This window comes from Mus musculus, chromosome 2 (genome assembly GCF_000001635.26).
Source record: "Mus musculus strain C57BL/6J chromosome 2, GRCm38.p6 C57BL/6J".
Taxonomy (NCBI): domain Eukaryota; kingdom Metazoa; phylum Chordata; class Mammalia; order Rodentia; family Muridae; genus Mus; species Mus musculus.
In genome coordinates, this window is record NC_000068.7 from 160758423 (window position 1) to 160772220 (window position 13798).

Sequence of the window (13798 nt, forward strand, 5' to 3'; positions counted from 1 at the left end):
GAGGGTTCACGTAAACATTTGTAACAGGGCATGGGTCTGGGACAGGAGGCAGAGAAGTTACAGATACCCACAGTAGTGGAACTTTGCTATGCTGAGGGCCACAGAGGTATGGTGTCCTGTAGCTTTAAAAGCAGCAGATATTCCTAGTGACACTATTGAGGTGTCTTAGTGTCATGAGAAGGTTGGATGGCAGTGGGTTGTAGGGAGTTCAGAGTGGGAGTTGGAGTTTGTGGATAGTGGGTAGCATGTATTTGTTTGGAAGGACCAGCTTTCTGGAGGAGCCCTCTTCCATTGAGCCTGGCGAAGCATTTGTAGATGTATGGAAGCTTCTACTTAGAGCCTGTCCCCCCAGCGCATTTGGTGAGCAGATTTGTGACTGGGGACAGACACAATGCTGAGGATTTTGTTAGTGTGCCCCGGAGGGCAAGGTACTGAAAGATCCAGTGGCTGGCAGGCTAGACCCTGCCTGGATTTAGCCTGGAATGAAAAGAAAGATTATAAATAGTGGAGCCCCTGAAGGAGAAGACTACAAAGAACAGTGTGGGGAGTGCCTGAGTAGGCTGCAGCTAAGATCGGGAACGGGAGGAGGAAGGCTGCATTGGCCATGGGGACGTGAGATGGTAAGGTCGTCTAAGGCACACACATTGCCAGGTGGGCTTAAGGCCTTAGTGCTTCAGGGAACCGGGAAGCAGTGTTTTTGCTGAAGGACGAGGCTAGGTAAAGAATAATCAGAAAGCATTATTGGGAGGGCCTTGCCGACCTTAGCTCCATGTGAGGTCATTTGGCACTTAAGTTATGGTGAGACTTCCACCCCAAGAGGGTTGGGGAACAAGTGTATCTGTGGAGACGAAGAAAGAGATAATTTTTGGCCAAAACTGGGAGCCAGTAGTTTTGTTTAGTGTCTGCTGCTATTTAAAATGTGCAAGGAGAGAAGAGGGCCTCAGAACACCTGAAGTGTGTGTGTACCCAAGGCTGGTAGGAGCTTCCTTCTCCTGGGCAGGGCTCAGCCTGGGCCTTGTGTGTGTCACCAGCTCACTGAGGGAAAGATGATGGAGAGGAGGAAGAAGATCGCCTTGGAGCTCTCCGAGCTTGTGGTCTACTGCCGGCCCGTTCCCTTTGATGAAGAGAGTAAGGCTGGGGCCAGGTGTGGTGTGCATGTGCTGAGGGGCTGGTGGCTTGAGAGTGGCGTTTAATACCCTGTCCCTTACATACACTACACAAGGGGGCCGCTCTATACACGCTCTCACTGTTTGGCTCAGAGATTGGCACAGAACGTGCTTGTTACCGGGACATGTCCTCCTTTCCGGAAACCAAGGCTGAGAAGTATGTGAACAAGGCCAAAGGCAAGAAGTTCCTCCAGTACAACCGGCTGCAGCTCTCGCGCATCTACCCTAAGGGCCAGAGGCTAGACTCCTCCAATTATGACCCTCTGCCCATGTGGATCTGCGGTAGCCAGCTTGTAGCACTCAATTTCCAGACCCCAGGTGAGGGGGTCTCTGTGGGTGGGGAGAGACACTTAGGGCAGTTCCACTGGAGCACACTGTAATCCCACTCTTGCAGACAAGCCTATGCAGATGAACCAGGCCCTCTTCATGGCTGGTGGGCATTGTGGCTATGTGCTGCAGCCAAGCACCATGAGAGACGAAGCCTTTGACCCCTTTGATAAGAGCAGTCTCCGAGGTCTGGAACCCTGTGTCATTTGCATTGAGGTGAGTATATTTGTCTGGGTTCTTCAGGGTGGGAAAGGGTTATGAAGACCATTGATACTAAACCTGCTAAGAAGGTGGCGACCAGGTGGGTCAGCACAAGTGGGAAAGGGTACAGGGCCAGAGGTGAGCAGCATTTCTGCTTTACATTGGGGAAGAGAACTTATCTTGGTCTATTCCTGAGCTTGAAGTAGGACCACCTGAAGTGGAAATCCAGCTACAGGTTCTCTGTGAGGTTGGGATCCCAGGGGTAGCATGGCTGATCATGGCCAGTTTTTGGCACAAATGAGTTAGGATGTCGGGTTAAAGCTAACCTGTGAAAAGTCACTACCTGGAAGGAAAAACCTGGTCAGAATGACACAAATCAGGCTAAAAGGGGCCTGTGCTGAGCCAGGCTCCTGTCTGCAGGACCAAGCAAAACCTGAGCTTGCTAGAGCATGACCAGCAGCCTGTTTGCCTTTCCCAGTTCCTAGAATAGAGCTCCCCAGTCCATGTCTGGTGAAATGCTGTGATCAAGGGTCAGCTCAGCCTTCGCTATGGGAATCAGCAGGGGTGGCCTGAACAGTCTGGAAAGAGTAAGAATAGTCTATGGCCAGCTGAGCACACTTAGGAGCACAGAGCCACAGATGGACATGACTGCTACTTTCCAGATATTCCCTCTAAAGTGGAATAATTTAAAAGATTCCCACATTGGAACAGACATGGATTTAACATGAAATGGACTGCCAAGTACGCATGATACTTAGCTAAAGCTCAGGGTTTTACAGCCAACAGCTTGCTCTGGAGTGAACAATGAGCGGCCTAATGGGCAGCACCTTCAGGGCCCAGCAGGGGGCATACTGCCTCCATGGTGCATTTTCCTCCACGATTTGCTCCCCAAGCTTCTGCTGGGAGGATGTTCGGGGTGCTGGGGGGATGTCATCACCCCATCTCTGCCTGCCTGCCTCACAGGTGCTGGGGGCCAGGCATCTGCCGAAGAATGGCCGGGGTATTGTGTGTCCTTTTGTGGAGATTGAGGTGGCTGGGGCTGAGTACGACAGCACCAAGCAAAAGACGGAGTTTGTAGGTAAGTCAGTCTTCCCTCATTACCCATCATTCCCCTGGGGTGTTAAAGACCTCTCCACCAGTCATCACATCCCGTAGATGTGGCCTCAGCTTTTGCCCTTGCTTTCACAGTGGACAACGGACTGAACCCTGTGTGGCCTGCTAAGCCCTTCCACTTCCAGATCAGTAACCCAGAGTTTGCCTTTCTGCGCTTTGTGGTGTATGAGGAAGACATGTTTAGTGACCAGAACTTCTTGGCTCAGGCTACTTTCCCAGTAAAAGGCCTGAAGACAGGTGAGGAATCTTCCTTATAAAGTCTTGCTGTCAGGATGGGGCTTATCCACTTGCTTGACACTTGATAGGCTGAGAGCCAGGTATTTCTCTTAGGATATAGAGCAGTGCCTTTGAAGAACAACTACAGTGAAGACCTGGAGTTGGCCTCCCTGCTCATCAAGATTGACATTTTCCCTGCTAAGGTAACTACAGCAGCGTGAGCAGAGAGTTCAGTCATAGCCCCTGAGATGCAGAAGAGACCTCAACTTTTGTGCACTTCCCTTGCTGAGCAGGAGAACGGTGACCTCAGTCCTTTCAGTGGCATATCCCTAAGGGAACGGGCCTCAGATGCCTCCAGCCAGCTGTTCCATGTCCGGGCCCGGGAAGGGTCCTTTGAAGCCAGATACCAGCAGCCATTTGAAGATTTCCGCATCTCGCAGGAGCATCTAGCAGACCATTTTGACAGTCGGGAACGAAGGTGAGGGAGATGAGGGGAAGTTAGCCAGTGTGGGACCTTGGAGGAAGGGTGCTGGAGCCAGAAAGATCAATCCTTTGGCAGCTTTCTCCTCTGTGGAAAAGGGATAACCGTGTGTCTTGGGTTGTCCTGTCTGGCTGCAAGGCCAGTAAGGACACTTCACTTCTGTTCAGGGCCCCAAGAAGGACTCGGGTCAATGGAGACAACCGCCTCTAGTCAGACCCCACCTAGTTGGAGAGCAGCAGGTGCTGTCCACCTGTGGAATGCCATGAACTGGGTTCTCTGGGAGCTGTCTACTGTAAAGCCTTCTTGGTCTCACAGCCTGGAGCCTGGATTCCAGCAGTGAAGGCTAGACAAAACCAAGCCATTAATGATATGTATTGTTTTGGGCCTCCCTGCCCAGCTCTGGGTGAAGGCAAAAAACTGTACTGTGTCTCGAATTAAGCACACACATCTGGCCCTGAATGTGGAGGTGGGTCCTTCCATCTTGGGCCAGGAGTAGGGCTGAAGCCCCTTGGAAAGAGAAGTTGCCTCAGTTGGTGGCATAGGAGGTCTCAAGGAGCTGCTGACACATTCCTGAAAGAGGAGAAGGAGAAGGAGGAGGAGCCTTGGTGGGCCAGGGAAACAAAGTTTACATTGTCCTGTAGCTTTAAAACCACAGGGTGAAAGAGTAAATGCCCTGCAGTTTGGCCCTGGAGCCAGGACAGAGGAATGCAGGGCCTATAATGAGAAGGCTCTGCTCTGCCCATGGAGGAAGACACAGCACAAGGGCACATTGCCCATGGCTGGGTACACTACCCAGCCTGAAAGATACAGGGGATCATGATAAAAATAGCAGTATTAATTTTTTTTTCTTCTCAGTGGTATTGTAACTAAGTTATTCTGTCCTGCTCCTCACCTTGGAAGGGAAGACCCAGCACAGAGCCTTTGGGAACAGCAGCTCTATGGGGTGTTGTACTGGGAGAGGGCACTGTCAAGAAGGGTGGAGGGGCAGGAAGAGAGAAGAGCAATGTCTACCCTGGTGAGCTTTTTTGTTTTTATGACAAAGACGACTCGATATGCTTCCCCTTAGGAATGGAGATATAGGTAAGTGGAGTCAGGCAGTAGGTACCAAATTAAGCTGCTGCTTGGTGCAGTTTCTATGCAGTTGGTAAAAAGATGCAAAGGAGATGGGAAGGTTGGGAAGGTAAGCCCCACCTCTGAGAACAGAGGCTGGGGTCCAGGCCTGTGGGTGCAAAGGTGCCTCAGCATAGCCAGCATCAGCACACGCAAACCCACTGCCCAAATTTGGGCTCAGGGTTGGCCATTTGCTAGTTCTGCTGCCCTCTTAAGATCTGACTGCCAAATAAATCATCCTCATGTCCTTTTTCTTTTAACTTGTTTGTTTCTTGGGGGCTCAGGAGAACATGGTGATTGAGAATAGAAGCAAGTGTGGTATAATATCCCTGGAGACCTGGGAAGTCACACAGCTCTTCCCTGTGGCTCTAAAATGTGAGGCCCCTCTGCCACCCCATCTTCTAATGGTATTGTTGAAGCCTGCCCACCCCATCAAGGGGCAAGCTCAGTCTCCATTGCACAGAAACCTACTTCAAAAAAGTAGCATTTGGTTATGTGCTGCCAGGTGCGTCTGTTTGCCTCTTCATCTGCCAGTTAGAACCTCTGTGCCTCCCATGCTGAGGAAGGCCTATTCCTTCCTGAGGCTTTGCTGCAGCACTTTGCTGGAGCAGGACAAAACCATGCCACAGTGAAGCAGCGTGTACCATGTGCTGAACTAGCTGGCTCAGGTCACAGAGCATAAGTATTTGGGTGATGGCTGGGTCTGTAGCTTTCATCTAACGCAGTGAATTTCAACCTGTGTGTTGTAATCCCTTTGGGACCCAATATCAGATGCCTTACATATCAGGTATTTACATTATGATTTATAACAGCAAAGTTAGTTATGAAGCAGCAGTGAAATAATTTTATGGTTGGGGTTCATTACAGCATGAGGGACCGTATTAAAGAGCCGAAGCATTAGAAAGGTTGACAACCACTGATGGAAAATTTTCCTGTCCCATCACAGACCGAGGGGAGGGATCCTTTCACACACAGGAAATGGTGGGTGGAGTGTATCAGGTCCTCAGACTCTCTGAGTTCATCCTTGAGTCTTGTGGCCCAGGAGAAGGTAGGAGCCATGTTTTTCAGTACTCAGTACTGCTACATGACAGCTTTGCTTGGTGCTGAGCATCTTAATTTCCTTTTTCTGAGCAAGTCTCCCAGAGAGGCTCAGCACTGCCTCCTAAACAGCTTCACAGAACCGTGATTCACACGTCTTGTCCCCTTACCATATTTCCCTTCAGGTAGTGGTTTCTTCTCAGTGGAGTAGATTTAAGGATCAGTTTCATTACTTAAATCCCCCAGGTAAACCTGACTACTGTTGAGTGATCCAGGAGACCCATCTTGGTGCCCCGTGGCTGTCTTGCCTGATTCATCCAGTGTGTCCCTACATGTGACAGCTTGGTTAACACTGCTTTGCACCCATTGGGTTATGACCTGTAGAATCTCAGCCAAGCATTGTTTAAAAACACCCTCAGGTACATCTGAGAAATACTGTTGTCAGGGCTTTGCTCCCTGGAGCATGAAAATGAGAAGTCAGGTTGAGAACCATTATCTTTGGCAGAGGAAACCAAAAGAGTGGGGTTGGAAGGGAAGGCAGTGATAACAGGAATACAAGCCAAGAGATGACTCCTTTTGGCTAGCAGGCCAGAGACAAGTAAAGAGGGACCACTGAGTGTTACCAGTGAAAACACGTTAACAAAAGAAGTCACTGCCTGTGACTTCAGGGGTATAGGACTGAAATGCGGGATTAAAAGACAGAAACATTTTGTGGCCTTTACTAAGAAAAATCACAAGTAGCTGTGCCCCTAACAGAGAGAGCTGGGGCCTCACTTGGGGCCAGACTCACCCTGGACTTTAGCTGAGGACAGGGACTAAACAGTCACTTGTCTTTCAACTTATTCCTTACCTCGACCATATCAGATCTGCTGAGTGAGTGTGAGGTTACCCCACCAACTTAGTGACCAAAACAAGCCCAGACCTGCCTTACATTTTAGTTAAGTGCATCTTTCCCTTAGAGGCTTTCCCCACCTAGGATATAAATCCCCAGAGGATTTATATCCATGGGTCACTGTGTCTTATCAGGAAGACTCTACAGCTCCCTGCAGGCTGATCCTGCCGTCTCCACCAGTGTGTTCTGAACCTGCCCACCAAGGACTCAAGAGATAGTTCCATGGTATTGCCCTAGTTTAGTTAGTTCTATGACCTGGCTGTTAGATTCAACACACAACTTCTTTAGGACCTGAGCTGGCCTTGGGAAAGAGCAGATCAAGAGCAGATCCTGACACTTCACTCAGGTGGCTTTATTTTGGGAGTCCCCTTTTCTTTATGGCCAATGAGAGCATCCTAGCAACAACCAGTTGCTATGAGGCTTGGAGGTGTAGGGATGACACTGGTCCTCTAGTAGGGTCCAGGGTCCTTCTGCACGGTGACAGGCTCTCCTTAGCAAACAGCATGCTTCACCGACACCTCTTCTCTCACACAGAAAAAGAAAGGAACACAGGAAAACTTGCCCATGCCCTCACACCCCACAGTTCATGGCTCTAAGATCAGACTTGCTTTATACGCAGACAGTTTTGCATCACAGTGAGTTCAGGAATGCAGAAGACAAAGAATTCCAAAAACTGGAATCTCCCTGGGGAGCTGAGGGAAGCCCCAATACCTATTTACTTTTAAGGGTCAGATTTGTCCCCTGCCCCCAAAAATCAATAGAAGGGATTTTAGATTTTTGTTTATTAATTCACTCCCCCCCACAAAGACAGCAGATAAGAAGTGTCTGTACATTTTTATTTAGGAACAGTTAAAAGATTGGAAGTACCGCCGAGGCCCATTCAAACTACACAAGCAGTTTTGTCCCTCATCCCATCCCTTATCCATATTTGCAGATACAAAATCTAGGAAATGTGCAATTTGCATCTTGGAAATAGCAGCATCCCCATGGGGGACCTTAAGAGGCCCGAGACTCAGACAGAAGAGGTCATCCTCGCACCTCCCACCACACACAGCCCACACCAAAAGCAAAGGCTGTCTTTCTATTCCAATGTTTCCCAGGGTGAAGGATTTCTACACTCCAGCCAGTTGTGGCCCATGCCTGTAACTCAGTGCTTGGGAGGTAGAGGCAGGAAGAGCACCCAAGTCTGAGGCCAGCCTGGTCTACACAGTGAGTCGACCAGGCAGGTAGGAGGCCAGCTAGGGCCACACATAGGTCTATGTGACAGAATATGCTATTTCTTAGTTCGCTTTCATAGTTGGCCGCAGTAGCAGGTGACCCTCACTTAGCACCAGGATAGTCGCTTCAGCTGTTCCTGGGAGACAGGAAGCACACCAAAGGCAGACTGTTCAAATCACCCCCAGCCGTACTTCTCAGCAGTCGGGCCCCCTGAGAACAAAGCCGTCCACACTGAGGTCAGGACACAAAGCAGGTGCTGGGGACCAGGATCCAAGACATTGTCAGCAAGGACACTGCAGGTCTTTGGCTGCCTCCCCAATTTCCCCAAGGGCTATGTCAGGACAACTCAAAGAACAATAGTCAGCAAGGGCCAGAAAAAAGTTGGCTCATTTTCTGTGTTTAATAACAATTATGACACAGTCTGACCTTCCTGGCAAAGCTGAACAAAGCCAGCTACTCAGAAGCATGGGAGAGAGACCAGTGCCCTGAGTGACCACTCCTGCCCTCGGCCCACCCATTTCACAGAGCAACCTAACTTGTGCTGGAATCCTGCTAAGGAATGGGAGTTCGCTCTCACTGCAGCCAGCCTTCTCATATGGGGCTACAAGAACAAGACCAAGATGTGTGGACAGGAGCTAGGGGCAAGATCTTTCCGAAGCACTAACTGCAGGTTAGCAGGACCACGTAATAGACTTCCGCCCACTGGACATGTCTCTTCTGGTGCTTGTTTGGGGGAGAACAGAGCACTGGCAGCCCTTTTTATATTCAGTGATTGAGCAGGCTTTATCCTAGGCAGTTTACCTTCAACTCAAGTTCTGAATAAACTGAATCACCCACTTTCCATGGAAGGGAACATGTGTCAAAAGGCATAGATCAAGAAAAGCTATTAACATACAGGTGCCCACTGTGGGCACAGTATGCCAGTCTCTTGACAAAAGTGGCACTGATAGCAGGTAAATGTGCAAGCCCCTCCCAGGTGTTCTAACTTGCCATTTGCCCACCCTTGTCAACAGCAGGAAGACACCATGTAGCACAGTCCCTGCCAAATAGCTGTCCTCCCTCTCTTCTGCCTGGTTCCTGCCAGAGTAGCTGCAAGGTATGTTTCAAGGAGGGAAGAGACAACAGAGTGGTAACTTCACTGAATCCATTCAGTCCCACATCCATAAGAGCCTGAAGAACCAAGGAAGCGGGTGCCTACCTCTTCCTTGTAGCAACCAGAATCTGCCTTAGTCTGTAGTAGGCAGCCCAAGTGTTCTCTCTGGATTTACATCCCTGCTCCAGAATTTAGGGAGTTGGGAAGAGGTGTTCCTGCTAGACTCAGAACTAGAAAACCCTGTTTTGGCTTTCCAGTCTGGGGGACCAAGTTCATAGGCCTGCTGGGTTAATAAGCACTCAGAACAAAGCAGGCGCTCAGTCCTAGGGCCATTCACTCTCTGAGCTGCTTTCACACCACAACAAAGTACAAATTCTGGAAAGTACATTTGGGCTTGCCACTACCTAGATGCCAGCCATCCCTAGTGGCCAGGCACAAGAGATCACAGATTTTGGCAGAAACAGACTCTGAGAACCCCATTCCTTTTGGATTTCTAGCTAGTAAGCGATGTAAACAGCAGATAGTACGATCGTCAGTTCTGTCATTAGTCAAAACTAAACCCAGCCATTCCACTGAAGACCCTCAACAGCCTTATTAGCCCTAGAGGATAGAGCGCAGCAACCTACCTACTCCACTGAACCAAGGCAGAAGAAACTGCAATGTGGATAATTCAGGCTCAAGTCTTGGGAGACCTGTACTTAGAAAGGCCTGTGGGCTCCAGTGCTATAACACATGGAAATCAGCTCATAAAGGTTTGGGCAGGTTGGTGGTGAACGGTGTGCTCTTATAGGAGAAGATGAGGCTAAATCAGGGATGTTAGCGAAAAGGCTTCAGTCTAGTATAAGAAAAACCAGGCAGCATGCCAAAATTTGGATAGGATGAGCTGACCAAAGACCTTTATGTATCTAGAAGACTACTGCAGAAAACAGAGCCTTACAAATGAATATGATAGAACTTCATCTGCAAAGTGGCTTTAGTAAAAACACAAATTCTAAGTTTTGTTTTAGGATTTCCTTGGCCGGCTTCCCAGAAAGTGCCTTTGGGCTGTGACAGTGGCACTGACTGAGCTGCTCCACTCTGAGGGTTTTGGTCCACGTAGAAACTAGGAAGACAAAAGGTAATGGCTCAAGATAGGGACAGCTCAACACTCACCTAGAGGACAAAACGAGTCTCCAACCAGCAAGGTTGCTCCCTCATCCCTACCCTCCACAGGAGGCAGCTGTGTGACAGATGTCCTAGGGCCAGCAGGGAGGAAGGGACACAGGTATGACATAGCTACTGTCAGAACAAGTAAAATCTCTGAGAGCCATCTGGGTCTGGAGAATGCAGCTGAGCTTCCTGGTAGCACATACCCAAGGGCAGCTGGAGAGAGACTTAGGATACAGGTAGCTACCTACCAGGTCCCACCCAACTCTCCTTGTGCTTCCAGAGGGGAGGGTGCCCTCGTGCTAAGGTATTTTGTTCACTGGCAGCTGCTGACACCCAGCCAAGAGAAAAGTGCAAGGACCGTCACTAGTAGACCTCAAAGTCATCTAGGGAAAGGACTCCCAACACTAACACACCCAACTACCAAAAGAAAAAAAAATCTGATCAAAAAATTACAAATAATATGCAAAGCTTATGTATAAGTTTAGGTTTCTGTTAGAGTTGGTTCTGATCTGTAACTGAACTGACATATATGAGTAGAAAAAAATCAATATACAAGACCAGCACAAAAGACACTTAGAATGTACTGCCTCTGGTAAGTCCAAGTGAGTGCAGAAGATAGGGCAAGACTCACCATGTCACAAAGCACACCTTGTTAGGAGAAGCACATTCCACCCCACCTCAGCAGCCACGGCCAGCCTTCTATTGAGCCTCCAACTGTACAAGGCCACTGTGATGTCACATAGTAACCATAGACCTGGTATCTGCCAACCTACACCCCAACTCCTCTGTCAGTGCACCCATGCTTGGTACCCAAAGCCCTTCCCTGGAGTGCCTACGCTATGACCACCTCCCTCACCATTATCTATCAAACAAGGTCCAAGCCACAACTTCCCTCCCCTATCCAAGGGCAAAGGAAGCAACTTGTTTCTTACCTGAACAATCTTGCCATTACCAGCTCTGAGAAAGGTGTGCTGGGGCCAGTGTTACTGCAACTTCCCATCCAGAAGACTACCTAGTGCCCGAGACCAGGCTGCTCTCTGTGTCCTGCATAATGTCCACCAAGTAACGTAATGTTTCTGTTCCATGTACATTGTTCAGACATTTTTATAGTCTACTGTTCAGCTAGTGCAGCAGGGCTCTGGAGGAGAAGCCCAGCAGGCGTCTGGGCTCAGGTGAGACACACATGCTTCTTAGACAGGAGATGGCTTCCCCTGCTGCTCCAGCTGCCCAGTATACTGTTCTCTCTTCACACACAGACTACTTCCCCCTAGGCATCCACATGAAGCTCAAATGCACATCAGTTGTACGATTTATGAATAAAGTATCAAATAAGTATGTGTCCTGTATATATGGATATGTAAATCTGCACATATACAAACATGTTCTGGAGAACGTTCAGGCTTCTGTTCTCTGAAGAAAAACAATCACTCACCATTTATTCTTTCCAATTCCTCAAGGTTTGGGGCCAAATAGCTTCCCTCCCCAAACAGAAAGGATACAAAAATAGGCAACAAAACTTGCCAAGTAGTCAAAAAAAAAAAAAAAAAAAAACCCCAAAAATAAAACAAAATAATAAATTCCAATCAAACGTGAGGCCATCCCTATGGGAACAGGAAGGGCAGGAGAAACAACTTATAATGGTTCCAGGGCCCTGGATTACAAAAAAAAGCCCTCTTTCCTAAAAGGCTGAAGGCCGCCATGTTCATCCTCAGACTATTCCCCTCCCCTGGGAAGGGAGGGAGGAGAACACCTGGAAGTTGACCACTGCTTCTTGGTTTTCAAAGCTCTTGCCCTGCCTGTGGGTCTCCTGATGGAATCTCCAAGAGGTAAGTGGGGCTATGATGACACATCCTGTTTGTCATCTTTCCCTCCCCTACCCTGCTTTGTCTACTGCTCTCAGAGAAGCCAGCCTAGGTGAGACTGGGGCTTTAATGTTTAGTACAGTTCCCTAAGCAAGTTTTCCATTGTTTCAAAGGCACCATTTCTTGTGATTTTAATTAAAAAGACATGAGGCTTAGGCAAAAGTAGATAGAGTACTTGTTTCTCAGGTTGGGAATATAAATGTGGAACTTTAAAAACACCCTCACAGGAATCTGTCCAGTGATGCCCAGCACCTCTGGATCATGAAACCAGTAGCTGGCCAGGGCCCTTGGTGTGTGACAGGCATTTTGCCAGGAACTCTGACCTGCAGGTCTTTGTGTTCAAGAACAGTGTAGCTCTAGTCACTTCAAATCTCCCAAGCCCTTCAGCCTCATTCTTCCTCCAGCCACCATGTATTTCCTTCTGACCTGCAGGAGGCATTGAGCACTTTGGTGACCAAAGCCACAGCAATTGGCTCTACTTTGATCACTTTCCTTTTGTTCTAAAGGAGTCTGGATTGAAGGGCTGAAGGGAGCTACAGGTCAGTAGATTGGGCTTTACAACAATGGTTTCTTTAGTTGATCTGATAATGGAGAAGTTGGTCCATGATTCAAACTCAAAAACAAACAAACAAACAAAAAAAAACCAGAATTACAGTTAACTAAAGAGAATGGTTAGCATCCAATGGTAATGTCATAGCTTGGTTGTGTTCAGAACTGAAGGTAACAGTGGGCTCTTTGTCAATCAGAACACAAGACAAGTCTGGCACAAAATGTGGCTTGCCTCCACTCAGTGATGCAGAGATCTCTTCCAACAATCTGTTCCCTTGAGAAGACAAGTAGGGCCAGGCCTGGTGCAGTTCTGAGCATGCCTGGGACTCCCACTGTTGCAGAGGATGAGGGTCCCTGTGGTCTCAGCTTCCCAGAAAACAGACATGGCATTGTCAGAGCTGTACTGTTTTGGTAACCCGAGTTCCTATGTATTGAAAATGTCTGTAGTAGTATGCTTTATTAAATGAATATAGGCAGCTGTATATGCTAACAACTTGATTCTGGGTCTAGGTATATGCAATCTGAATTGTCCCTGGGAGGCCATGGAAAGGTCCTGCTCTGTGGGAAGATGGGCTGATGAGAAACCATTGCTATTTGCTCAGAAATGTCAGGCGGAAGGTGGTTGGGGCGGTGGCAGGTTCTGGGTTCAGCGAGGCTCCAGAGGCTCTCCTGGTGCCTGGCAGCTGGCCATCAAGATGATATGTGGCAGTTTTGGCCCTTCCACATGGCATACAGCATCCCAGACTGGCCGGTCCTTCACAGTAATCAAGATCAAATTCAGTCTGCTTCTGAGGAGAAAACACATACCTGTCACTCCATGGCAGCTACAACGTGTACAGTCCCCAGGGATGTCCTATCCTCACTATCCTGGGCTGGTATCACTGGAGTTGGGGACTCCTTAATTCCACGAGGAATGCCAGGCCACTGTCCCCTCCAGCCTGAGAGGAGGTGAAAGAGCAGAGTGTGGGTCAAGGACAAGATGCTGGCTCAGTTGGACAAGGCCTTCAGACATCTTAGGCTCCTGTCACTCACCTAGCCCATCATCCTGGCCTCTGACCCATGATGCCTGTTAACCCTGTGTTCCAAAAGTCCTGCCTCCTGCCCCCAGAGCTCTGAGCTCTGACATCTCATGTACACCTTGCAAGTTGGAAGTCAAGGTCAGGGCAGCTGATCACAGGCTCTTATCCCATGTTTACAGACAGGGTCTTTCTACTGAGGCTGGCTGGAGAGCACAAGAAGCTATGGTACAGATAACAGCCAAGCCTTGGAGGCCAAGCTACCACTAGGGTTTGGCCGCCCTTGCTGCTCTGCTCTGCTCTGCCATGCCTGTTACACTCACTCATCTTGTCTCCAGTTTAAAGCATAATATGGTACAATACACGT

The 13798-nt window shown here is 48.8% G+C and overlaps 2 protein-coding genes across 2 annotated transcripts in view; one reads left to right on the forward strand and one right to left on the reverse strand.

Annotated features, from left to right (window-relative positions):
* Plcg1 (phospholipase C, gamma 1) overlaps nucleotides 1–13798 on the forward strand; it is a 44451-nt gene that overhangs the window by 27113 nt on the left and 3540 nt on the right. Inside the window, exons 26-32 of the mRNA NM_021280.3 lie at nucleotides 1032–1128; nucleotides 1260–1484; nucleotides 1561–1709; nucleotides 2658–2772; nucleotides 2883–3044; nucleotides 3138–3226; nucleotides 3317–3501. Of these exons, the coding sequence (NP_067255.2) occupies nucleotides 1032–1128; nucleotides 1260–1484; nucleotides 1561–1709; nucleotides 2658–2772; nucleotides 2883–3044; nucleotides 3138–3226; nucleotides 3317–3501 (1022 nt within the window). The remainder of the gene's footprint in view (nucleotides 1–1031; nucleotides 1129–1259; nucleotides 1485–1560; nucleotides 1710–2657; nucleotides 2773–2882; nucleotides 3045–3137; nucleotides 3227–3316; nucleotides 3502–13798) is intronic.
* Zhx3 (zinc fingers and homeoboxes 3) overlaps nucleotides 12025–13798 on the reverse strand; it is a 102544-nt gene continuing 100770 nt past the window's right edge. The window contains exon 4 of the mRNA NM_177263.3: nucleotides 12025–13203. Coding sequence (NP_796237.2) covers nucleotides 13193–13203 — 11 coding nt within the window. The 3' untranslated portion in view covers nucleotides 12025–13192. The remainder of the gene's footprint in view (nucleotides 13204–13798) is intronic.